The sequence below is a fragment of the Micromesistius poutassou genome (genome assembly GCF_964030765.1).
Source record: "Micromesistius poutassou genome assembly, chromosome: 1".
Classification (NCBI taxonomy): Eukaryota; Metazoa; Chordata; class Actinopteri; order Gadiformes; family Gadidae; genus Micromesistius; species Micromesistius poutassou.
The window spans coordinates 13,953,082-13,979,369 of NC_140271.1; the positions used below are offsets into that span (position 1 = coordinate 13,953,082).

The 26,288-nt window shown below is 44.3% G+C and overlaps 1 protein-coding gene across 2 annotated transcripts in view; it reads left to right on the forward strand.

Annotated features, from left to right (window-relative positions):
- The window catches only part of LOC311377605 (E3 ubiquitin-protein ligase rnf213-alpha-like), a 39,703-nt gene extending 18,028 nt beyond the window's left edge, over window positions 1-21,675 (forward strand). For both annotated transcript variants that reach the window (XM_084488174.1, XM_084488175.1), the window contains exons 26-67: window positions 50-231; window positions 347-502; window positions 587-4,174; window positions 4,254-4,378; window positions 4,512-4,625; window positions 4,747-4,871; window positions 4,966-5,088; window positions 5,173-5,240; window positions 5,406-5,559; window positions 5,653-5,794; window positions 6,021-6,206; window positions 6,364-6,494; window positions 6,594-6,751; window positions 6,873-7,079; window positions 7,236-7,423; window positions 7,608-7,728; window positions 7,848-7,948; window positions 8,050-8,232; window positions 8,464-8,630; window positions 9,723-9,825; window positions 9,941-10,055; window positions 10,306-10,501; window positions 10,915-11,111; window positions 11,396-11,518; window positions 11,603-11,713; window positions 11,807-12,049; window positions 12,256-12,337; window positions 12,426-12,460; window positions 12,602-12,708; window positions 12,920-13,076; window positions 13,315-13,489; window positions 13,845-13,939; window positions 14,214-14,465; window positions 15,198-15,327; window positions 15,472-15,555; window positions 15,694-15,874; window positions 16,664-16,865; window positions 16,980-17,057; window positions 17,154-17,351; window positions 18,027-18,116; window positions 18,377-18,555; window positions 18,780-21,675. In XM_084488174.1, the coding sequence (XP_084344300.1) occupies window positions 50-231; window positions 347-502; window positions 587-4,174; window positions 4,254-4,378; window positions 4,512-4,625; window positions 4,747-4,871; window positions 4,966-5,088; window positions 5,173-5,240; window positions 5,406-5,559; window positions 5,653-5,794; window positions 6,021-6,206; window positions 6,364-6,494; window positions 6,594-6,751; window positions 6,873-7,079; window positions 7,236-7,423; window positions 7,608-7,728; window positions 7,848-7,948; window positions 8,050-8,232; window positions 8,464-8,630; window positions 9,723-9,825; window positions 9,941-10,055; window positions 10,306-10,501; window positions 10,915-11,111; window positions 11,396-11,518; window positions 11,603-11,713; window positions 11,807-12,049; window positions 12,256-12,337; window positions 12,426-12,460; window positions 12,602-12,708; window positions 12,920-13,076; window positions 13,315-13,489; window positions 13,845-13,939; window positions 14,214-14,465; window positions 15,198-15,327; window positions 15,472-15,555; window positions 15,694-15,874; window positions 16,664-16,865; window positions 16,980-17,057; window positions 17,154-17,351; window positions 18,027-18,116; window positions 18,377-18,555; window positions 18,780-18,936 (9,509 nt within the window). In that variant the 3' untranslated portion in view covers window positions 18,937-21,675. The remainder of the gene's footprint in view (window positions 1-49; window positions 232-346; window positions 503-586; window positions 4,175-4,253; window positions 4,379-4,511; window positions 4,626-4,746; window positions 4,872-4,965; window positions 5,089-5,172; window positions 5,241-5,405; window positions 5,560-5,652; window positions 5,795-6,020; window positions 6,207-6,363; window positions 6,495-6,593; window positions 6,752-6,872; window positions 7,080-7,235; window positions 7,424-7,607; window positions 7,729-7,847; window positions 7,949-8,049; window positions 8,233-8,463; window positions 8,631-9,722; window positions 9,826-9,940; window positions 10,056-10,305; window positions 10,502-10,914; window positions 11,112-11,395; window positions 11,519-11,602; window positions 11,714-11,806; window positions 12,050-12,255; window positions 12,338-12,425; window positions 12,461-12,601; window positions 12,709-12,919; window positions 13,077-13,314; window positions 13,490-13,844; window positions 13,940-14,213; window positions 14,466-15,197; window positions 15,328-15,471; window positions 15,556-15,693; window positions 15,875-16,663; window positions 16,866-16,979; window positions 17,058-17,153; window positions 17,352-18,026; window positions 18,117-18,376; window positions 18,556-18,779) is intronic.
- Window positions 21,676-26,288: the final 4,613 nt, after the last annotated feature.

The window sequence follows — 26,288 nt, forward strand, 5'->3', positions numbered from 1 at the left end:
AAAACTTAAGCAGACACTATATTGAAGAGCTTCCTTTCTTTCCCTTCAGGTAAATCCCTCTATGTGAAGAGACTACATGGGAAACTGAAGGGATTGAGCGAAAAGCCATCAGTGTTAAAATGCATTCGCTTGATTGAACCAAAGGTGGACGAAAATGCCATCCTTCAGTCTCTGCTGGAAGGCACCAAGAAAGGAGATTTGACAATTTTCCATTTAGATGTGACGTCATCAGTGAGTAGCCTTTTGTTTAAAAATAAACCAACTTTAATTGAATGTATTAAACATAATGAATTATTGTTTTTATTTTTCTTTGTTTTTATCTTTTAATTGTACGGTCTTCACAAAGGTTCGGAAAGGCCTTCACGACTTTATATTTAAATTGCTGTTCCTGCGTTATCTGATGGACTCTGAGGGAATGATGTGGAAGTGTTGCAACAAGCAGTTGTATCTCATTGAAATCTTGAAATCGACATTGAAACTTACCAGAAATGTTTCACGTCAGGTAAGGTTTTTAAAAAGTGCTACATAAATCTTCCTGTTTTTGTTATGTTAGTCTCACATTTGTACTTTTGTTTTTCATACATAGAGCCAAACTATGAACAGCTCGTTCATAGATTGGTTTCCAAACATCTTCTGCCAACCACCTAAAGAAGTGTTGATGCTAGAGATGGAGAAGAATGAGGGTTCTGCCCTCTTCAACCCTGACAAGCCACTGATGGATGATGAAGAATTCAGGAGTGAAGCCTTCCAAAGGCCATACCAGTACCTCACACAATTCTATAATGACAGAGATCTCGACACCTTCAAATACAATGCTGTTGAAGGGTCACATGTGGAGTGCCTTCAAATGCTCCTCATGTACTGTGGCATCATGGATCCCTCATGGGCAGAGCTAAGAAACTTTGCGTGGTTCCTCAACCTCCAGCTAAAAGACTGTGAGTCATCAGATTTTTGCGATGTTAATTTAGTTGGTGACATTCTAAAGGGATTCAAGAGATTTGTCATTGACTTCATGATTCTAATGGCTAAAGACTTTGCCACACCATCACTCAGCATTTCTGACCAGAGTCCTGGAATACTTCAGTTTGACCTGAGTGGCCTGTGTGATTTGGCCCCTTTTCTGATCAGGAAGCGATGGGAGTCAGAACCACACCCATACATCTTCTTCAATAGTGACCATGTCTCCATGACTTTCATTGGCTTCCATCTTCAGCTTAATGAAAATAACTCCCTCGATGCCATCGACCCCTCTTCCAAGAGGATAATAAGAAAAGACATCATGACTAAGGAGCTGTTTGATGGCCTAACGTTGCAGGGAGTTCCGTTCAACATCAACTTTGATCAATTACCAAGAGGGGAAAAGATTGAGAGTATCTGCAAGGTCCTTGGAATCCAGTGGCCCCTTGATCCTGACGAAACATATGAGCTCACAACTGACAACATCCTCAAGATTTTGGCAATCCACATGCGATTCAGGTGTGCCATCCCTGTCATTATTATGGGTGAGACAGGTTGTGGTAAGACTAGGCTTGTCAAATATTTGTGTGAATTGCAAAGAGGTGGAGTGGCTACCAAGAACATGAAACTGGTCAAAGTCCATGGAGGAACAAGTTCAGATATAATCTACACCAAAGTCAGAGAAGCTGAAGCGATATCTTTGACAAACAAAGAAAACTATGGCTTTGATTCTGTCCTGTTCTTTGACGAGGCAAACACAACAGAAGCTATCGGCAGCATCAAGGAGATCATTTGTGACCATACAGTGAAAGGTGAAAGTTTGATACTCAACTGTGGATTGCAAATAATAGCAGCATGCAACCCTTATCGAAAACACACAGAGGAAATGATTACAAAACTAGAGTCTGCTGGCCTTGGTTATCGAGTCCGAGCTGAAGAGACGGATGAAAAGCTTGGTTCCATCCCACTCCGCCAATTAGTTTACAGAGTTCAGGCCTTGCCACCAAGTATGATTCCTCTGGTATGGGATTTTGGACAACTGAATGATAATACAGAGGAAATGTACATTCAACAGATTGTGCATAGAGTAGTTGGACTCAAAGCAATCAATGGAGCATACATCAAGATCATCACAGATGTCCTTGCAGATTCTCAGAGATATATGCGAAAAAGAAAAAATGAGTGCAGCTTCGTCAGTCTGCGGGATGTGGAGCGCTGCATGCAAGCCTTCATGTGGTTTTATGAGAACCATGTCATGTTCTTCACAGAACTTGAACAATTTGAGCAAAAACAGTGGGCTCTCAAGAATGAAGTACACCAGAGAGAAAGAAAGGTTCAAGACCCTGTGCTCTGGTCTCTGATCATGGCTGCAGGGGTCTGCTACCATGCCTGCTTGGAAAACAAAGACGAATACAGACAGGAATTCTGTAAAAAGATGGACTGCACCTCAGTGAGAGTAATGCAAGAAATCTCACTTATGCAGGATCTACTTTTAAGTGGGGTGCCTATGGGTGAAACAATTGCAAAAAACAGTGCACTCAAAGAGAATGTCTTCATGATGGTCCTATGCATTGAACTTAGGATTCCCTTATTTTTGGTTGGAAAACCTGGAAGTTCAAAATCTCTCTCTAAAACTCTTGTGGCAGATGCAATGCAAGGCCAAGCAGCTCACAGTGAGCTCTTCAAAAAGTTGAAACAAATCCATTTGGTGTCCTTCCAGTGTAGTCCTCATTCAACCCCAGAGGGCATCATTAACACATTCAAGCAATGTGGTCGTTTCCAAGAAGGCAAGAACCTAGATGAGTACATTTCTGTTGTGGTACTGGATGAAATTGGGTTGGCCGAAGACTCTCCTAAAATGCCGCTTAAAACACTTCATCCTTTACTAGAGGAAGGGTGCATTGATGATGAACCACTGCCTCACAAGAGAGTTGGCTTTATCGGCATCTCCAACTGGGCTCTAGACCCTGCAAAGATGAACAGAGGTATCTTTGTCTCCCGTGGTGACCCTGATGAGAAAGAGCTCCTTGAGAGTGCTAAAGGCATATGCTCATCTGATGCAATGCTTTTGGAGGCAGTAAGAGATCTCTTCCAGCCCTTTGCCAGGGCCTACTTGAAGATCTGCCGAGAACAAGGAAAGGGATTCTTTGGTCTTCGTGACTACTACAGCTTGGTCAAGATGATTTTTGCAACAACCAAAGGTACTGGAAAGAAGCCCAGTGAGCAGAAAATTGTTGAAGCAGTGTTGAGAAACTTCAGTGGAAAAGACAATGACGTACTCACTGTTTTCACTGCTAGGCTTGACATTACACCCAATCTTGAAAGCATTGATGTGAATGACCTTGTGAGGCAGAACATTTTGGCTGGCGGACAGGAGGAAGAGTGCAGATACTTGCTGGTTCTAACTAAGAATTATGCTGCCCTGCAGATCTTGCAGCAAACTTTCTTCTCAGAAAACGAACAGCCTGAAATAATCTTTGGCTCCAGCTTCCCAAAAGATCAAGAGTACACCCAAATATGTCGCAACATCAACCGAGTGAAGATCTGCATGGAAACGGGGCGCACTGTTATCCTCCTGAACTTGCAGAACCTTTACGAAAGTCTCTATGATGCTCTTAACCAGTACTACGTCTACCTCGGAGGGCAAAAATACGTCGACCTTGGTCTTGGAACCCACCGCGTCAAATGCAGGGTGCATAAGGACTTCAGACTCATCGTCATTGAGGAAAAGGAGGTTGTCTACAAGCAGTTCCCAATACCACTGATCAACCGGCTGGAGAAGCACTACCTGGACATCCACACTGTCCTCAAGAAGGAGCAGAAGAGTACTGTGAAGAAGTTGGAAAGATGGGTGGAGCAGTTTGTTTCTCTCAGCAAACAGCACACAATGGGGTCTCAGGGGTACAAATACCAAGCACCGGATGTCTTCATCGGCTACCACTCGGACACATGTGCTTCAGTGATTCTTCAAGTGATTGAAAGGAGCAGGCAGGAATTAAAAACCTCAGAAGCAGACATACTGCAAGCATCTAAACTGGTGCTGCTAAACTGTGCCACACCTGATTCAATTGTGCGTCTAGATTGCACAATGCTCCCCAAAGTCGAAAGTGAAAGACTGTCCCACGTCTACTTTGAAGAGCAGAATACCAGTTGTTTGGCTGACTTCATCCTTGCTCACATGAAGCAGGATACCCAATTGCATGCCTCCTTCACTGAGGTAATATACAAATTGCAATATTTATTATAATGCAAACTTATCTATGTACATTTCTGCTAATTCCAAGTGATATTTGCAGGTGACTACTTTCTCCAGGCTCCTTACAGCCCCAGACTTGGAACAACTGGAGCAGTTACCTCATACTGTGGAGCTGCTATCCTTGCAGCAGTTTGAAACAGAGCAGTCTTTCCTCAAGAAGATCCGGTTTGTATGGATTTTCACTTTAGCCTTCAATCTTTTACATTTCATTGGGGGATCTGATCTTCATGATCTGATCTTCATGCTTTCTGATGATTTTGTTCAGAATTGTATGATCTGTATTGTGTCGTCACTATAGGCTTTTCTTCAGAACTCAAAATGAAGGAAACAATGATTCAGGCAACAAGATCCTCATTATCCAAAGTGATTTTGATGAAGCATCTCACAGTGCACATCTTGTTGCATCTGCGAAGTAGGTCAAGTCTATATTTCTTTATTATTATTATTATTATTATTATTATTATTATTATTATTATTATTATTATTTTAAGTAACATAACTTTGGACTAAGGGATTTTGCTGTTCATTGCCAGGTATTCATCCCTGAATGAAATTACCAAGATCAAACAAAATGTTGTGGAGAACAATATATTTGTCTACTTTATCACCAAACTGCCAAGGATGGAAGGGGGGACTTCTTACGTTGGCTTTCATGGAGGTGAGGGAGTTATGAGACATTACACTTGATTTATTATCATACCATTTAAAATACACCCTAGGAGTGCTAGTTTGAGCTGTTTCATTCTTCAAAGGGCCATGGAAATCGGTTCATATCGATGACCTGCGGAAATCCAAGGATATCGCGTCAGATATCAAGGCTCTGCGAAACCTGACAATCAGTGAACTGTTTGACGAAAACAGAACACAGCCCAAAGGTAAACATGTGTGATACTTACCTTTACCTTTTGTGATTTAGCAATTCTTTTCAATGTTGTATGACATGTTTTGATTGTTTACAGCTATGGAGCATAATGATATGGAGTATTCTGATGGATCACAGAACATCACAGAGGTTCAAAACCAAGTTGTAAGTAATTTTCTGTCCAAATGTATTCAGGGGCATGGCACAAACGCCCAACAGTATTGCAGACCCCTTATTCCCTGTGGTTTATTCCCATCCCCAACTTGTGACCTTTGTCTTAAAACTTCTGCTTTTCTCTTACCGGACTTCTGTCCTACCTACCTGCTGTAGGGATGGGACTACGTCCTGGACACCACAGCTCTGGTACGTAGCTGTGTGCAGAGTGCAGTGGGCATGCTAAGGGACCAGGTGGAGAATGGCTACCGCAGTACTAAAAGAGTGGAAATCTTACTGACCCTTCTCAACGACAACAAAGACTTCAGAGGTTGTACCAACTCTGCGGCCTCTTTAGATTCAGTTTATACATGCAGACTTCTGTGGTAACACTGACCTATAATCCTTTTGATGGATGTTTCAGGCGAATTTCTTAGGATTGTGAAGAGGCGCCTTCACTCCTTGTTGTTGACCCAGAATTGCAACCCTCATTCGTTGATCAAAAACAACTGGGTTATAAAGGAGGCCTCAAATATTGATGCCCTACAGGAAGGAGGAACATTCAGGTCAGTCAAGCGTATTTGTCTGTCCTTCATCATTTGATTTCACTTAATGGGCTTTGAAGTCCCAGATTCATTTGGAATTAAGGTTAGTGCAACTTCACAATCCACATATTCTGGTTTTGTAGTGCGAATGAACAATGTATAATGGTATGCTCTATACAGTTCAAATTGAACCCGGGAAATAAGACCTGCTTTTAAAACAGCCGTTCTCACCTCTTGGGCTTTACAGGCACACATTATGGAAGCGTGTCCAGGTGGTTATCATTCCTTACCTAGCCCAGCTGGTCTCCATCATCGACCGAGATCAAAATCTGGACATTCTGCTCGACTGCAATGAGCCTCTGAAGACATTGTGGCTTGACATCTTTGGCAAAGAGAAGCTGTTGGAAGTGCCATCGCTGACAATTGATCTCAAGTAGGTTGTCCCGGTCATGCAAGTAATCATGGTTGGCATTTACATGTATTATTATAATAATAATAATTATTTTTTATCATATCTTTGTATTTTATGGGATAATATTGTGTATATACTGTATGTATACAGTTTGCATATCATGCTCTCTCTGTCACAGCTCTGCAACAAGAACCATCCTCGTGCAAAACTGCTTTGCTCTAGACCAGAACATCAGTTGCAGCATGCCATTCAGTTGGAGGATAAGGGACTACCTAGAGGAGCTCTGGGTTTATGCTCTCCAGCGTGAAGGTAACATCATGCAGCCCACAAAATCTCTATGTTGATTGTTGAGGCAGACAGGTCGGTCTCCACAAGCCAATCCTGACTTACCTTGGTCTATGTTGACAGGCCAAACGCAGAGTCAGTTTGATGAGTTCTTTTGGAAGACTCACCTTGGCCAATCCATCGTGAAAGCAAACATGGAGATGCAGTCCGAGTTTTTCCAGCGATACCTACAGGACTTCATCTCCATGACGATGAATGTTAGATCCCAGAAAAACCTTCAGGTTGTCATTGTCATTTGGTTTATCGAAAATCCCTTTGCATTTCTACATTTAAGTTTCCTTTGAGGTTGCTTGAAGTGCTTCAGGTATTTATACTCTTCTCTTCTACTGTCCACTGATTTAGCTCCTCTGCGGCGCATTAAACTGCTGTGTAAATGAGATGCAGTCGCGGACAATGGTGACACATAAGGAGGGGACCTCTCTTCCCTGGGTCCATGCTGCCTACTACGAGTTTAAGAACCGACTGCAGAACTTTGCCAGAATGGTCAACCTTGAGCCTAGGATTACCCAGGTCCTCCTGAACCCGCATGCTCAGGAAAGGGTAGAGCTGGTACGTCCTATTTACTTACCTTTTTTTTACTTGGAAGAGTATTTTTGTGTCTTATCTATGCCCTCAAAGCACGATTTGGTTCCATGCTTGTGATATATGGGCCCTTACAATTGGACTTCCGGATGTTGGTTTGATTAGTTTCTTCCCCTCTCCAAGGTTCTTGATATCTATGCTGCCATCGCCTGTGTTGAGTCTCTGGAACCCACGCAACTGGAAACTGACGGCCAGAGGCAGGCCTGGCTGTGGCAGGTGAAAAAGCTCCAGGTTCCCATTGAGTTGATATGTTCTCATGACAGCGTGATGCACTATGGAGACAAAAGCAAGAAAATGGTCTGCATGGTTCGGTAAGTGTGACTTGATGCTGTAATTTAGGATGCATATGTTGTTTTTTAGTGAACGAATATGGGCTGTAATGCAAGTTCACATGTTGATCTGTTATATGTATTTCAATAGTAATACTCACTATGGTTGATAATGTTGGATGGTGGTCTTGACAGAGGTGCTACCTCATTATGTTGTTTTGTTTAGGAGTGGGTGGAACCGCATTTTTACCATGTCGCTGTTTGTGGAGCACATGTTGCTAGGAGATGAGGAGGCTGAGATGAATCTGAAGCCATTGGTTCTGGACCACATGAAAGTTCTTGGGCAGGTTAGTGTTGACTGAACATCCAGACATTCCTTTGACTCCTTTTATAATAAGATCACTTCATGCAATAGCTATTTGGATTCCCATTTGATGTCACACATTGTCATTGTTCTTCTTCCAAGATCCTGGAGAAGAATTCAGACCTCAAAGAGCAGCAGGCATTTCAGGAGGTGATAAGTGTACTCAAAGCCTGCAAAGATAAAGTGGTACAGAGCATCTTCAGGTATGGACTCATTTTGCATCTTGGACTTCTTGGACTGCATTGTCTAGTTTTGTATTGTTCTAGGACCTTGGATCTGATACACTTCCTGTCTGCTCTCTCAGGTTTGGCCTCCAACTATGCCCTGTGTGTAAGGTGGACCCTCGAGATCCCCTCAGCCTGCCTTGTGACCACATCTACTGTGTGGCCTGCATCAAACAGTGGCTGGTCCCTGGTCAGATGTACTGTCCCTTCTGCAAGCAGCCTGTTCCTGAAGACTTCTCCACAACGCCTTCCGAGGAAACAAGGTACGAACATGTTTAGAAGACACATAAGGATGTTGGTCATTGATTTCCTCTATCTGTGAACTCTTAAAGGTGACATATTACACCACCAGGTGTGAGTGTGATTAGCCGTTACAAGCCGTTTTGAAACGGCTTGTAATGGCTAATCACATTCATGCTTGGTGGTATAATATGTCACCTTTAACAATTCCTAATACTATAACTTAACTACTCTGTCATCATTCTCCTGTTTAGGATTCAAATCAATCAACATGCCAAGTTCAGGACGCAGTGCAATGCTTTCTTCATAGACCTGGTTTCGACCATGTGTTTCAAGGACAACACCCCGCCCTGTTCAGCCATCATCCTCTATCTGCTGTCACTGCTCATGGTGGAGGCGGAACCCCTCCCCATATTCGGAGGTAACCCAGGGCCAGCTGTGACTCATCTAAACTGTTGGAGCCAGGGTACTCTAGTGCCGAGTTGTTCCTGCGTTCTTCCTTAAAGGTCCCATGACATGCCACCAGGTGTGGTGTGATTAGCCGTTACAAGCCGTTTTGTCTGTTATTGTCTGTTATGACATCAGAGGTGGGCATGTCCACCTAGATGTGTGCTGGATGGATCAGTCTACCAGCCTACCCAGTGGACTGTAGCAAACGTTGCTCATCTATCCGTCACACATCAAGGTGGACATGCCTACCTGTGATGTCATAACAGACAGATTTTCAAAATGGCTTGTAACGGCTAATCACACCACACCTGGTGGCATGTCATGCAACCTTTAAATTTGCCTGTCTTTCAGACGAGTTGTTCAATTTCAAATTCTTAATTGTGGATCCAAAAGGGCAGTTCGCTTTCTTAAAATGTACTTTTTATCTATTATTTTCTCTTGGCTTGCAGGGTTACAGTAGCTTAGCTCCTGTTCATGTCAGGGGAATACACATTTAATTACTTTCTAAAGATTTCTAATGTGTTCAGAATATTCAAGCACTTAGCTTGGCATTTATTCAGATTTGCACTGTGACGTAATTGTTTTAGATATTAACACAAAACTTTGCTCACTTCTTAAGAGGGATCGCCTCTATATACTTTACTATACTACTATATTCAGGGCCCTGATTCTCAATTGGAATTGTGATTGATTGTTTGGGGAATTCTTAGGTCATCTATTCTTAGGTCATTTAAGTCATTTATTACAATATTAAAAAAGTATATTCCCCTCACATTTACAATCTAAGCTACTGAAACTCTGATTCTGATTCTGACTAACTGGATAAGGGATATAGAAAATATTATTTTCTTGACTGGCCAAGGGTTGCACCCAGCCATTAGTTTTGGGTTAAGTCCCCATGTCCATGGTCTACCTGTAGACATCCTTGAGCAAGATGCCTAACCCCTACCTGCCCCTGAGAGTCACTCTGGATAATACAATCGCTGTAGGTGTTTAAGAAGATCTTGCACAACCTCTTATATTCATTTCTCATTTGTTGATTTGATGATGTCCTTTTGCCCAGGGGGTCGTCACATTTTGACCAAGGTCCTCTCACCGTTTGACGAGTCTGTGGACACAAACCCAGTTGTGCGCTCCTTTGTGCTCAAACTGCTGCTGAAGTTCAGGTGAGTCGAGGAGGCGTCCTACTCTGTCTGCGTCTTTGAGAAAAGGGCCAATCAGATTCATTTTAACGTTGTTGTTTGATATAATCCATAACATCTTTTAAATGTTGTTCTATAGCTTTGAGGAGGTGAAAGGCTATCTGCAGAAGCATCTGACGGAGGTGGAGCAAAGCATCATCTTGGAAGACACTGATAAAACTGAACTGTACTCCATGTACATTAACTGCCTAGAGGTATGGATGAGGGCATACATATGCTTTGAATTGTTTCACCTTGGTTTTTATTTTTGCTTGTTTGTATGCTGTTCAATCAATACATACATTTTTGCTTGTTTGTATGCTTTTCAGTATCAATATTTGTTTTGATTTTAAAATGTACTGATTCGCTGTACAACCACAATAGGATTCACACATACATTGCGATAGGAGCCTATTTTACAAAGCAGTATCGCTAAATTTCTTTCCTCCAAATTTGTCCCTATAGGACTCGATGTTTGAGCGAACCCAGTTCCGTTCCGGTGCTGAGCAACAGGCCTACCTGCAGGACGAGAGGGCCTTTCTGTCCAGCTGCACACGTGCAGCATGCCCAGACAGCTCTACTGTAGAGCATCTGCAGCAGGTGGCCAGGGTGCGCATGGGCCTGGACACTGCCGCCATTCTGCTGGTACAACAAATGGAAGGTGTGTGATCGCATGCCTACATAGATTCCTTCTTGATTGACTGTATCTGTCTTAGGAGTTGTTGGATAAAAAATATTCATGTAACAACCTCAATTGTTTTATTCTGACATTCTGAAGGTTTTTTTTTTGTATTTTTCTTTGTGTGTTAACATTATTGCAATCAGTTGATAACTAACTTAATTTAACTTTAAAATATCAAAACGGCATAATCTTGCACACACTTTTCTCTGCTGTGATTCCATAATTTTCCACCCACCTTTCTTAGCGCAGTGAAATTGCCCCCCATATGTTCTGAATCCAGAATCGATTTTTGAATTGAATTCTGACCACGAGAATCAAAATTGAATCGAATCTTGATATACCAAAAGACATGTATTATGCTGGTGTTCCCTCTTCAATGTTTTGCACATAAGGAGCCCAACGTGAAGGCCAGGGCGCAATCGAAGACTTTTTGGCCGCTGTGATGGCGCTGTGTAGTCAGAGCAACAACGACTGGTTCCGCGTCTACCTGATCCGCAAGATCTGCACTCAACACGGCATGGAGTTTGTCCAGAGTCTCCTCAAAGTGAAGGGTGTGCGATGGGTCTTCCCTGAAGAAGTTCTTCAACAGGTAATGCTCTCTGGCCTTCGGCCATGCTCCAAAAAAAAAAAAAAATAGTATTATTAGTTATATCATTTTTTAGTAATTACCCATATTCTCATTGTTCATTACCAGCCAGATATTTTTTAAAAACAAATCAAGTTATTTATTTTACATTTCCTCTTCATATAAAGTTCATATTCAGGAGGATCCATCCCATTTTGTCAGACTGTAATTGCGGTTTTACTTGGAAATGCAGTATAATAATGGAAGTATGATGCACTCTGAATACCAACTCACGTTGTCTCTTGAAGAGTGAGGAAGGCAGCCCCATTGATCATTTCCTCGTGTGCGGAGAGGACTACAAGACTATTCGGGATGCTCTGGATACGGTGCTGATGGAGGGCAGAGTGGACGTGCTGGATAAAGCGTATGAGGTAACCAAGCATCACTGAAGCTGTGTCACCCCTCATGTCAACTAATTTGCTCTCTGGAAACATTTCTTGTTTCTCTCTTTTTAGACGTGCAAGTGCTTGCCACAAAAGAAGGCGGTGTATCTTCTGTTGGCCCTCTTCAGAGAAGTCACCTCTCTCTACGGAAATGCCAATGGTATTCGCCACCCCACACCTGAGGTACACCCTTGCATCACGAACATAAGCCATGCCCTCCTTGCTTCTTCTTTGCTTCAGTGTTTCTGTGTCTCATTGTACACATTCCCCATCCAGCAATGCAGAGTCTTGGTGACTCACATCAATGCTTGCGGACTCCTGGATCGCGCAGAGTTAAAGGACTTTGCAAAGGCCTTGGTGACCAACCGTTTGGGGGCCTTGGCCGTTGTACCCGGGGTCCCCGGGGGGCACTCTGCGGTGGTGGAGCTGACGGTCCACATGGCTTCGGTCTTGCTCTGCGCCAACCAGCGGATTCTCGTTCCCCTTAAGAACATGGTACTGTCAACAATGGACATGCAAGTGAGTGCATTAGCTATCTTCTCTTTAGTGGCATCTTGCTAATCTGTGTGCATCAAAGAAACCATTTAAATGATAATAATATAATGTATACATTTCATTTTTGTGTTTAGTATTTTGTATTGATTGATGTATGCAAATATTAACTTATTCACATTCTATGCTATATTAATATTTGTATTAATGTCTTTGTCTTTGTCTTGTTGCAGCAAGCCTTCTTGCCCACCATGCCAGAGGACATGTTGTTTGTAGCTCAACAGGCCATGGGAGAGGTGCGACTGAGGTGGTACTGTAAGTCAAAGACGTGAGCTCCACACTCTCATGTGTACATGGGTGTCAGTTAAAAACTTTAATTCCGTTTTCTCCCCTTTCCCAACAGATTGTGCAAATAACCACCCCTGGGCCATCACAGAGGTTTGTTTCTGAACGCACAGCCAATATTGCACCTCTGTTCAGACGTTGTTCTCAGATCCCTCCAAGCAGTAGGAATTTGCTAGGCAAAACAACTCTCCGGGTCTTTTTGGCTGCTCATAATTGCTTTTGCTACTCCTATAGTGTGGTCGACCCTGGGTAAAAAGCAAATGTCCTGTGGAAGAATGTGGCGCTGAAATTGGAGGAACCCTCCACGAACCCGTGGCTGGTTTCACAGCTGCTGATGTGCAGTAAGTGCAGCATACTCATGCACCTAAAAAAACACATATACACACACATATATATATATATATATATATATATATATATATATACACCATTCGGTGGTCTAACAATACCTGCATGCATTCGTTCTGAGCATGGGCGGCCCCTGGGTAAATCTCACATATGTACAATAGACTACTTAACAGTTGATTTGGGGCTTCCTGCGCGTTCCTCCAGGGGCGATCGCACCCAGACGGGCCACGTCCTCGGAGACCCGGTGCGCAGGGACAACCCGGACACCCTGGACACCAAGAACATGTCCCCAGGGCCCTTCACCCTGATGCGCATGCTCACCCACATGGCCATGTTGTTTGGAGCCAGCATCAACCAACAGGTACTGTGCCCCACCTCCAACCACATTCAGGGGTTCAAACACATCATGGGATCAGGTAGACGCTACTTCATGTGCACAGTCCCAATGTACATGGAAATTCACAGTGTTTTAAGGTATAAAAACAACAATGCAGTTAGGACTTACAGTATTATGTTCCTTACAGTGACTGTCTAATCAAGGTGGCTCCTATTGTGTTGCTGGTTTGTCAAAATCGATCAACACCTCTGTCTGTTTGCAGCTCATTGCTCAGATCATCAAACCTCCGGTGGATGATCCAGGAGCCTTCCTGTTGGGCCACCTGGTGAAGGACATGGAGCATCTGACCAAGTCTCTGGGGAAGGGGACGGACGACACCATCCACACGGTTCACCTTTTGCTCTGCAGCCTGCTGGAGCCCGACCAGGCTCAACAAGGTAAGGATGGCACTAGGAGGAGGACCTTTTGTTACATTTGAGGAATTTGTATGAGTACAGTGTCCCCTGGGAAACAGTGCCTTCTCTAGGGAATCACCAGTTAATGCAGTTACTTTTCTTCTTTGTGATTAGGTAACTTAGCATCAATTCGGTACAGGTTATTACACCTTTGTTTGGGGATGTCCCTAAGTTCTGATTGGTTGACCCTTTATTGTACCACGTACATTTAACATGTTTGACCTGGAGAGACCAGTCTCTGTATGTCTATGACAAATTTGTTCTGAAGAAATTACACAAAAAGCTAAGTCTGTGCTATCTTAGATGAGTGTTTGTTGAAACTGCCTTCTCCTCCCAGGGCCTGAGCCTTATGACGACCATCTCTCCACTAAAGACTACAGGAACGGCTGGGAGATGTCAATCAGCAACACCATCATCATACCTCATCTGAAGGTATGTTACTATCTCACTATCTAGTCATTTGGCAGAAGCTGTTATCCAGTACATTTCTTTCAGCCACACGTCCTGAAGGAGTAGGTAGCGGTTCGGTGTCACGGATGCCTGCAGGTAGACTTCTGACTTTGGGACTGGAACCCAAACCCAGAACCCTTTAGACGAGGGGTTCTGTGCTTTTCAAAGATGCCTACGTTTGTGTGTGTGTGTGTGTGTGTGTGTGTGTGTGTGTGTGTGTGTGTGTGTGTGTGTGTGTCCACATCCGTTTCTCCAGCACATGGACAGACGGCTGAAGGAGGCCAACGACCTGGTCCGGGCTGACGCGCGGGTGTCCTGTGACCCAGTCTTCAGGCTTATGTTCTGGGACCCGCGTCTCTTCCTGGCCTCCCTGCCCCGCGGCTCCCTGATCCACAGCCAGGCGGTGTGGAGCTGCAGGGAGAAGCTCTCCCTGCTGAGCCTCATGCACATCGTGGAGCAGCACGACGGCAAAGACAAGCTGCCCCTGCTGTGGAGGTTCCTCCAGAGGGTGAGGAGTCCTGTGGAGATGTTAACGTTAACACTAACTATTTGCCATGTGGAGATGCAGTGTTTCCCCTATATGCATTCAGCAACAGCGCACTGCCGCTGCTGGATTGTCAGCGCCACTGCAAAAAAAAAATCTTTAAAAAATATATATATATTATTAACACTTGGTGTCATGTGAAGATGTTAACATGAACACTTACTAACTACTTGTTCTGTGGAGATGTGCACGTTAACTTGAACTAACTAATTGTTCTGCGGAGATGTGAACGCTAACTTGCACAATGGCTGGAACACAGGACTGAATTAATTTTTTAATTTTTCTAGTCATATAAAAATTATTTTGTGAGATAACAAAAATGATTTGCCGTAGTTCTACTTTTTAAAACTGATGAATTGGGACAAATATGTTTGCAGGTACATTTTCGAGGAGCATCTTTTAAATATAATTATTGTGACTACATTCTGATTGTCAATAAACATCTATAATTAAGATGTTTATTGGCAATCGTAATGTAATTGTCATGTTAAGATGTTAGGAAAGGGCACCCCAATGGATGCCACTGACCTACTACTATTGACCTTTTGGCCAACATTACCATTAAGCATGGTTGTCACACCAACACTTAATGTTGTGCTCTGGTATTCACAAAACCCTGTGTTTAAGTAATTGAGCATACGAACATATCGCTCAGTTGAAAGTTACGGCAACACATGTGGTTTCTTGCTGCGTTAGGAGGCACAGCTGCGCTTCGTGAAGTTCCTTCCAGACATCCTAACACTCCAGAAGGACCTGGTGAAGAAGTTTCAGAACATCAGCGACCTGCCCTTCAGAACTATCGCAGACTTTCTCAACAGTCAACAAGGTAGCCTACTGAATGTGTTTTGTCAGAGGCACAACAACTCAAAGAAATATACAAATTACTAATACTTATAGATACACCTTCTAATATTGCATTGCCTTTTGCCAGTGCCTTGTTTGCGTGCGTTTACTTTTTTTTTTTTACTAGTGTCAATAAGAGATAGGTATGAGAGAGGCATCACCATCTTCCTGACAACATGGAATCAACTCAGGGTTTCCTTGGCAACAAATGGTAAACAAAAATCTGTCTGTTAGTAACTGGTGAATTACCTTCACCGTTAAGTAACCAAACGATCGTTACCATCGACTGACCGTGACTAATCTGAACTGCCGGCTCAAAGGACCTCAACGCGGTTATGTTGTCTTCCAGGAGAGATTAAGATCCCGGCAGAGCTGTGCAAGGACGACCTGGACTTGAACAGTGATTTCAGGCTGCTGTTGCCACAGAGACAGGGCCCAGGCCTGCGCTCCACAGCCCTGGTCAGCTACCTGATCGCCCTTCACAATGAGATCATCACATGTGTGGACAAGCACACTGGAGAACAGACCAGGTGGGGGCACTGTTGGCACACGCAGAGAGCATGTTTTGCTGCTGGAAGGCTAAGCATGGCTTCTTGCTGCATGCCAGCAGCCTGGCTCTTGTACATGGGAGAATCACACGTCTGTTTGTATGATTTAGTTCTATTTAAATTTTTGACTCTTTTCTGTACATGTAGAATGGAAGTTTATAAACACATGTAGTTTGCTTGTAGCAACAGACTCAGTATATATATATAGAAACACACAATATATAATATCTACACATGTATGTATGTATATATATGCATATATATGTGTATATATATATATATATATGCATATATATATGTATATATATATGTGTGTGTCTGTGTGTGTGTATGTATGTATATATATGTATATATATTCTTTTTAATATATTTTTTATAATTTATTTTTATTTATTTTTGCACGTTATGGAAAATACGAAATACAACATAGCACAGAGAAAAAAGGGGGGTGAAACAGATAAAAAATAAAATAAAATAAATAAAAACAGAGTCACTTTGTTTGTTATCGTATATATAGTTCGAGAGACGGTGTCAACCTGGGGGGGGGGGGGGTTGTTTCGTTCCACTCCTTCGATGCATTTTTGGATAGTTCAGCTTGTGTCCTTTTCTTCCGAATCTACAATGAGCAATGAGAGTGCATTTCACCTAAAGATCATCATATATAAATATTTATACTCATGAATATATATGTCACAGTGAGAGGCAGCGTGCCTCTCTTCTTCACCATGCCCCCGTGTGTGTCTCTCCCCCATCCCCTCCCATCCCGCCCAGCTACGAGGTGAGCCCTGCAGACCTGACGGACCAGCAGGTGATCCGCTACGAGCTGGACCAGGAGCTGATGCCGCTGGTGCTGGCCAACAGCCAGTACAGCCTGGAGCGCGGCCGGGAGACGCTGCACGAGTACGACCTGGCCAAGATCCAGCAGCAGGTCCTCACCCACTTCCTGCAGGGCCGGCCAATCATCACCCTCCAGGTGAGTAGAGGGAGGCGGGGCTTCCACTCGCGGGCTAACAACGCCGTCCCCCTCTGTAACACGTCGGCCCCCCCCCCCCCCCACCCCATGCTGACTTCCTGCTCGTCTTTCCAGGGCATTCCGACCCTGGTGAACAGACACGAGCGGGACTACGCGATCATTCTGAAGGACGTCAAAGAGAAAGTGGAACAGGTGAGTGGACTGACGACGTCATGAGATGATGGGCCGTAGCACTCAGATCCCTCCGCACGGCGTACAGAAATACGCTAATGGCGTGCGACCCAACAGGAAGCCCTCCAGAGCCTGACGGCGTCCTGCCTGGCGGCGGAGCTGCAGTCGTACAGCGAGGTGTGTGAGGCCCTGACCACGGTGGAGGTGGCCCTGGGCTTCCTGGCCATGACGGGGGGAGACCCCCATATGCAGCTGTCCTGCTACCTGGAGGAGGTGCTGCAGATGCAGGACCAGACGGCCCCACACGTCCTAAAGGTCAGCCCGTCTGTCTGTCTGTCTGTCTGTCTGTCTGTCTGTCTGTCTGTCTGTCTGTCTGTCTGTCTGTCTGTCACTACTCCCCTGGTGTCAGTTGCTACAGCTATCTGGATTTGGCACCAGGCCAGATGGGAGCCACTGTGCCGTTACTTCTGGTGGTGGTTCAGTGCTCCGATCCTCCAGTTGTTCCGAGTCCAGCTGAGACATATTCAAACTAAACGCTTACAAGCCTTAAGGCCCATGAATCCGTCATCTGGCCCACATGTCCCACTTGCTCTGTTACTCCTAGTATGTCGCTTTTCCTTGAAATTCAATGAAAGTCAAAGGACTTTGTTTTAACGTGGGGAACGTGGTTCACATGGCACAAGGTGACTGTGCAGGTAAGGATGGACCAGATGTCTTATTTCTCACATCTGGGGTTATACTCTTATACAAGTACAGGACAGCAATCAAATGCATGATGGAAGCCGTCCAACATGTCCAAGCACAAGGGTCAACTGAGCGGTTAAAAGCAGGTCAATTCACTAAACAACTTAAATATTTATGATGGTGGTTGTTTGTCTGCTGAGTGTTTCCTGGCCTGTCCTCCAGTGAGTACAGATACAGTGAGGTCAGGCGTCTTGCTCTGGGATGCATGATGGAGCCTCAGTGGTGCGCCTCTCTCCGTCCCTGCAGGCCCTGACTGTGTGCAGGCTGAGGCACTGTGTGGCCCTGTGGCAGCTCCTCACCTCGCTCAAGTCCCAGAACATGATGCGGCTCAAGAGGGTAAGGCGGACGCACATCAAACCACACCAGGGGGTCGGACAAAGTCATGTGGTTAGATGAATTCAGATTCATTGATCATCCCACAGGAAGTTGCATTGCACAGCCGTTGCTGAACAATACGAAACAGAATAAAACAGCAGGATATTGGAATAAATATAAGCATACAATATGGATATAAGCTTAAACACAAGCAGTTATCGTTTGATACCACATTAAACTAGTTTTATACATTTATATGATATACTACGGCATGTGTGCAGGATCCGTTCACGGCGTTCCCCGGGAACTACAAGATGCCTCTGAGCGACGAGGACCGCAGGCTGCTGTCAGGGTTCTTTGTGAAGACCGTCGCTGACAGCTTCCTGCTGGAGATGCACGAGTTTCTCCTACTGGAGCTGAAGAACCCCCACGCCCCCGACAAGTACAGGCCGGACTGGGGGTGAGTGGAACCGGGACACTCAGAACTCCGCTCCTGGTCGCTCTGGGATTAATTACTTTTCTAGATAGATACACACATGTATCTATGCGTCAATTTACTGGGTGTGTGTGTGTGTGTGTGTGTGCTAGCGTATAGCAAATATAAGACATGGGACATTGCTTTCCAAGTCGCCAGTGGATACATATGTGGTGTGCTTTCATAATAACGGCCTCTTGTCATTTCAGGCTGAGAGACACGGTGGTGTCCTACATGGAGCGCAAAGACCTGGATGTTTCTCCTGAGGTGGAAGACTTCCCAGAGGAGGTCTGTCTCTCCCACTACATAGAAGCTTGGAAGTTCAGTGTGGTTGACAAACTGGAGAACAGCAGTCAGAAATCTTGACGTTGAAGTGATCAATGTTTACGTTCTATTTTGATAAACAGTGAAAGGAAGAAAAGAAAGAGAAAGCATGCATGAGAGATGTGGTTGGTTTCACCTGCAGCAAGCAGGTACAGCTTCCAAAATATATATTTTTGTTTTGTTTGAAATTTAGAAATCAAGAAAGATTGGTTCTTGTTCTTTCATTTCCTTCTTTTGCAGGTCAATTACAATGTGAGCTGTTTTGATAGAGAAATCTGTTATTCTTTTACACAGTATTACAATGTGAGGATCTCTGTTTAAATAATTATGTGAGTGCTGCAATGTTTCTTTCTTTAAAATATTAATATTAGCTTGGAATCACGCGCCATTCAAATTTTTTCAATATTTGGAACTGTTTAAAAAACTTTTAAAATATTATTTTTAGAATGGAAGTCAATGGGAGGACGGCATATCCATCCGCCAATTCTCTGACACTTCAACTACATATTTCTTGTTTCATTGGTGCTATTAAAATGATTAATCAATTGGAAGTATGATTGTTATATATCGGGCCTTTGTGTGTGGAGACCCCCATTTATATGCCTAGAGGCTAGGTGCTTCCTACATATTCGGTGTACTTCTGGTAGAAGCTAAATGCTAACAACAATGCTTAAAAACGATAATTTTCACGTCATGCACACAAACAATATGTCATATGAAAGCTGTGACTCCACGTAGTACAACTGTATAAGCCTCATCATTTTGTGAGCTTGAAAAACGTAAAATTCTTATGTGTCCTTATATGGGCAGATTTAGAATAATTTGTTGCAAAATGTTGCAAATTCAATGTCGGTATTCTTCTTCTCTATACATTGCGCATCACGTCGATATTGCTGTTTCGTGCTGCTAACTAGCCTTTTAGTGAGATCAGAGTGTTGAGAAGGACAGTAATAACATATCTTTGGTAAGATGGATATAAGGGTTAGAGACCCGCAGTGAATTCAACCCGGTCCACTTGACATCGGGTAGGTGCATGACAGTGTTTAGGTACTTGTGCTACAACAATGGCCCCATATGGGCCTGACACCAAAAATAGAGAAGGAGAAATCAAATGACAGTGCAGCCGCTTATTGCTTAAATTACTTGTATCCTGCGCAGGCAATAGTCTTTCTGTGTGTATGAGCAAGAGGGGAACACACATACACGCATATATATATATATATATATATGTACTCCCCTAATGAGAGCAGGCAGTGTGGGGAAGTGGAAGGCAATGGATTGTAAAGGGTGGTAGTGGGTTAGTGGGTGGGGGACAAAAGCGCAAACGTGAGCAGTAAAGTTTCTCAAAGTGAAGCGTCGACATAAATTGCCATTCAGGCCCGAGTCCGCCTAGGATCTCTGCCCCCCAGCAAGAGGGAGCTGAACAAGAGCTGGGGGGTATTACACACATTCAGTGTGTAATACACACTGAATGATTTGCTTGTTTCTATGAATCATTATGCAGTCAGTTTGTATATACAGGACTTCCAGGAGAACTTAAAAGAAATGGCTTGCTAAAACAGATCATCAAATGTCTATAGCTTATGTCAGTCATCTCCTGCGACTCAATATGCATATTAGCAGACCCCCTCCTGACCCGAAGGATGGGAACTACTGATGTACACTGGGTCTGGTTGGTATTCAAAAAAGCATATCATTTGTATAAGCAATTATTACCAGGCTAGTCAGTCCCTGCCAATACCAAACCAACACTATAAGGAAATGTCAGGGTTAGCCCGTAACCCTGTACCACCTCTCCCCCCTGCTTTTTGAATGGTAAGGGCATTGTCCCCGTTTTAGTTTTTCTATGACAAAAACACTACATGTTTGGAGGTTTTTACACTGCTGAACCGAAAATGTCCCCGGATTTTGTCTCAGAAATCTGGTCACCTTGGTACAGAAGCTGCCCAGGCTGCTGACTGATTATTCAATGCAGCCGTTTTCACTTAGCCAACAATTCAATGGTTGCACTATTGCTATTTTTGTTTGTCCACTACTATGCACTGCCTTTGTTTTAACATGGCAGTCACTCAAGCCTCAGTTTTAATAACTGATGCATATTTCCAGTAAGAAACCAGCCGGAAGCCAGTTGCCAGTATTATGCATTCAATTCATAAACCAATTAGGGATTATGTTTTAAGAAGAGTTTTTACATAAATCAAAGTGCTTCAGGGTTAGGATGAGTGGATCGCATTGTGACCCCCTCTTCAACTCTTTTAAGGAGAAAGCACATCAGAGCACCTTTCAGAGATGGCAATATTTAAAGATCTCACTCTGGAAATAAAATGGCATGTGTTTTTCTTTGGTGTATCTGTGGGCATGTATAGAACCTGAGTCACAACAAATATACACATCTCACAAATGTCAGCAACCTCCTGATAAGTTCGCCTCAGTTATTTTCAGCTATTTCAACATTATGTATTACTCGAGCACATTATGCAGAATGTATTCATGTTTAGTGCACTTGCTTGGGAAATGATTGTGGTGACGTCAATCTCTCAATGCAATCTTAACACTTACCACTAGATGGCGGTCTCTGACTTTCTATTAACTAAGGGGCGACTGCTGCGAGCTTTATTCTTTATTCCCTGTGGTTGCCCCCCCCCCCCAACCCTCTCTATTTCGCTTGCTGCCTGTGTTTGCAAGCGTGGCAATTAATGGCTGCGTTGAGTCTCCATGATGTCATTACCAGGTATAAAAGTGAATTATATAAAAATAAAACCCGATATGTATACCACCTTCTCTGTGACTGTGAGCTCAATTTATTTTGCAAAATAATGTTCTTTATAGTATTATTTTGTATAGGAGATCCAAACCCCCTGACACCACGTTTCCAAATGCATGTTTTTTTCCCCCAGTCTTTGGCAGAGCTGTCGGCTCCCCTGTAACCGCCTCCTCAATACAATTTGACAGGTGTGTCGCATCAACGCTTAATTAACAGGGGCTCGCGTTACAGCGTAATCCGCCAATGACATGCAATAGCACGTGTTTAACCTCCAGAGGGCGTCATGTAATGAAACCCAATCCAAACCCAAGTGATATTCTATGCCACCAGGTGTGAGTGTGATTAGCCATTACAAACGTTGTGATGTACACACCCTATATAACACCCCCCCCCCCCTGTTAATTCAGTGTATTGGATGATGATGTCAGAAGGCTCAAGAACCACCACACCATGAACCACACATTAGTTGGCTTCACGGCTGTTTGATACGCTCATATACTGTGCAGATCTGTCTCTGGCCGAGGAGAGCCCCCTCCTCTGCACTGCCTCTCCAACTCTCCCTCGTCTGTCTGTCTCTACATGTGTCTTCCTCTCCGTCTTCATTCAATCCCATCTCCATCTATCTCCGTCTGCCTCCATCTGTCTCTCTCTGTCCGTCTCTCTCTTCTGTCTCTGTCTCTCTTCTGTCTCTCCCTCATTATCTCGTTCTCTAACTGGCCTAACCCTAACCCTGACGAGCTATGTAGCTGCCCAAAGGAAAGCTGCGTCTTAAAAAAACCTCTACTTTTTATCTGCTCCAGGAATAGAGGGTAAGAACTATACTGTGTTTGTGTGTGTGTGTGTGTGTGTGTGTGTGCGCGTGTGTGCGCATGCATGTGTGAGTGTGTGTGTGTGAATGCATATGTTTGTGTGTGTGTGTGTGTGTGTGTGTGTGTATGCCTGTGTGTTTAAGTGTGAGTTTGTGTGAGCTTTCTGGTGTGTTTGTGTGTTTGTGCGTGTGTGTGTGGCTGTGCGCGCGGGGGGGGGGGGGATGAGGGAGAGGGATTCATCTCGCTTGAATGACATAAAGAAAACACGACAGTGATAACAAGGGGAAATCAATGTCCTATTGTGGAGCTCTGAATCTGCTCCTCAAACTCACCTGTCAGCTTGTGTTGACGCCAGGGAATATTGACACGCCCCCCCCCACCCCCACCCCCCAACCCCCACCTCTCACACACACTCCTTGTCTACCTGCGCTTCCAACTCTGCCCTCTAGATCAACTGAATGTGTTGCGGAGCTCATTAGTATCAAATATCCAATCAGGGAGAAAGCCTTTATGGGGGAATCAGTGTGTGTATGTGTGAGTAAATGTGTGAATGAGTGAAGGAATGAGGGAGTGAGTGAGCAAGCACCTAAGACAGTTCCGCAGAGCTTGATTCCCTGTTTTCTTTTAATGGGGATCTGTTGGGATGCTCATTGCCGCTACAAATCTGCTCGTGGTGGCCTGTATCCTAGCGTTGCTAGCACATTTAGCTTTTATGGGAGCCATTTTAGCGGGTTAGCGTGAGGATAGGTCACACATAATGAAACTCACACTTAGCCAGACAAGGACACTGAGAGATTAGCAGAGAGAGAGAGAGAGAGAGAGAGAGAGAGAGAGAGAGAGAGAGAGAGAGAGAGAGAGAGAGAGAGAGAGAGAGAGAAAAAACGTCCGTTTTTCAGAGGGAGAGTTAGCGGCATTAGTGTGTAAAGCAAGGCGTATTCATCCCAGCTCCCGTTCAGTGTGAATGGGAATCGGTCACATCTCCATTGTGGTGGTGTCTGCCACGCTGCAGACTGCAGTAGAGGCCGCTCTGTGCCCCCGTCCCCTGCTGATGGCACGCGTCACGGCAACGGGGTGGACAAACAGGGACATGAAACGGTGTATTACAAACATTCTCATCTAAGCCCTTTGAAGAGAGAGAGAGAGAGAGAGAGATAACTCAAGATAAGTCATACTTTTGGGTCATTTAACATAAGAAGGCTGACCTGGGGCTTTCATGCTGAACACGTGTTTGTAAGGGCAAACAATCTGCAATCTTGCGAGCACTACTTTTGGAACTTCTATTTGAGCTCTCAAAGCTGTGTCCTCGTCCTTGTACTGCGATGCACACAATTATTTTCAACACCTTTGGGTGTTACTTACTGAGTGCATAATGCATTACCTCTAAATTATACAACAGGGCTGTTTGCATGTCTATCCAAATCACTAGTGGTAACACTAGTTTAAAATTCAACATGAAATATACATACAAATGCAAATGTCTTATATCTTCTCCACTACTGGTCAGAGTAGATGGAGGGCTCTCTATCTTTCATCCTGCTCGTCTTGCTGATGAAACATCAGGCGGCTCAGAGCCTCTGACTGGATTCAAGAAGCTAATGTTAAATCCTTGTTAGACAACAGTTGCCATACATATTTGAACGTGTTTGCTTTAAAAAAATGATGTTGTGCCCCCCCCCCCCCCGCCCCCTCCCACATTCCTCCTTCCTTTTAGGAAGTGGAGGAGGCAAAAACACGCGACAGGAATGCCTTATAGGCTCACTAGACGGCCTGTCACCTAGTGCACCATGAGCATTTAGAAAGGCCTGTGTTCCAGTATTCTGGGGCCCTCTGATAAGAAACACCGCGATCACTAACTCAACTGCTATCTACTATGGCTCCATGCTGTCACGCACAAACGGGAAACTACAAACTACAAAAGACCCAATTCACAATCAATCATGAATTATTATAGTTTCGATATTGTCTTTTTAAATCCCCCCGTAAAAGACCTATCGTCAGATATGATGGGAGTAAGATAACTAGTGTGCAATGTTTTTTGAAATATCAGCCTGATAAAAGTAAAGCCATTTAACTTCGGTGGTGTGCCACAACACAGTACTCTCTCTCTCTCTCTCTCTCTCTCTCTCTCTCTCTCTCTCTCTCTCTCTCTCTCTCTCTCTCTCTCTCTCTCTCTCTCTCTCTCTCTCTCTCTCTCTCTCTCAATTCAATTCAATTCAATTCAAAAAAGCTTTATTGCCATGAGAAATGAGAATGAGAATTTGCATTGCCAAAGGACAGGACAACAAAAAAATAATCTCTCTCTCTCTCTCTCTCTCTCTCTCTCTCTCTCTCTCTCTCTCTCTCTCTCTCTCTCTCTCTCTCTCTCCCTCTCTATTGGCTTCATCGTCCAGGAGGAGATATTTAGACATTTCTAAAGCAAAAGAAGGTACATAAGCTACAACAATAAGAAAAAAAAGTGAGACCATGATACTGGACAGTGAGGGCATGGTTGGGATAGTTATGGCATAGGTCACTCAGCCTGTCCATTTCTCTCCTTTCTGTCACTTCCTCACACTGGAAGGGGGAACACACAGTCGCGGAGGAAGCACCGTGCCGGATGTGGAGTGGAATTGTTTTCTGTGCTTTGCCCGTCATGAATATTTGATTCAGGCCGCTGTATTCCTGAGGCCGCCCTCCAATTGAAGAGCTCAAATAAAAATGGCTTCTCCTGTAGCAGCCCCTTCACCTGGCCGGCCTGGCCGTGTGTGTGTGTGTGTGTGTGTGTGTGTGTGTGTGCGCGAGCGCACGCGTGTGTGCGTGTGCTCCACTATGTATTTAAGTGCACATAAGTAATTCCATTGCCCTCCTCCCCTGAGGACTGACTCCATTTACCCTTCTCCAAAAATAGAGAGAGAGAGAGAGGGGGGGAGAAAGAGAGAGAGAGAGAGAGAGAGAGAGAGAGAGAGAGAGAGAGAGAGAGGTAAAAGGAAAGACAAAGGTGAAGAGAAATGGTTCACAGCAGAACGACGACATAAACATGTGGAGTGGTGAACACAAAGGAGGCCAGACGCAGGACAGTGTGTTTGTGTGTGTGTGTGTGTGTGTGTGTGTGTGCTTATATGAGTATTAATATGTGTGTGTGTGTGTGTGTGTGTGGGGGGGGGGGTTCTATCAAGGTGAATGAATCTGTCAACACCTGCAGGTGACCTTCTGTTCATCCGTCGTGCGCAAGAGACTAATGGGCCTGGGGATCGGCGCCAATGCATGTACTGTGATATACAGACATGGATAGGCCAGGCAGACAGACACACAGGCAGGCAGAGAGACAGGCAGGCAAGCGGAAAGACAGACGGGCAGACGGACAGACGGACAGATGGACAAACAGACAGAGAGGCAGGCAGAGAGACAGACAGACGGACAGACAGACGTACAGACGTACAGGAGAATGCAGCAGAGAGGAGGTGAAAAGTGGGCTGAGGATAAACCAGCGGTGCATTAGAGGGCGAGATGGAGGCAGCTATAAAGATGAAAGAGGAAGAGGAAGACGAAGGAGGCGGGACTACATTAGCCTTAGGGGGCAGTGCTGCACTGCACAGCCTCAAATAGTGGCTCGGCGTGTGTGCGTATGCGTTTATACGCGTGTCTGTGCGTGCGTGTGTGCAGACACACCAGGGTATCTAGATGCAGGTGTAATATTTAACAGGTGGGGAGGGGGGGAGAAGCATGTGGATGAATTTGTATCAAGAGAAACAAGGGCAATGTGGAAGAAATGATGCAAGATTGGAGGGCTGGATTTCCTCCCTGGGATTAATTAATAATAAATCTCTATGTATATATATTAT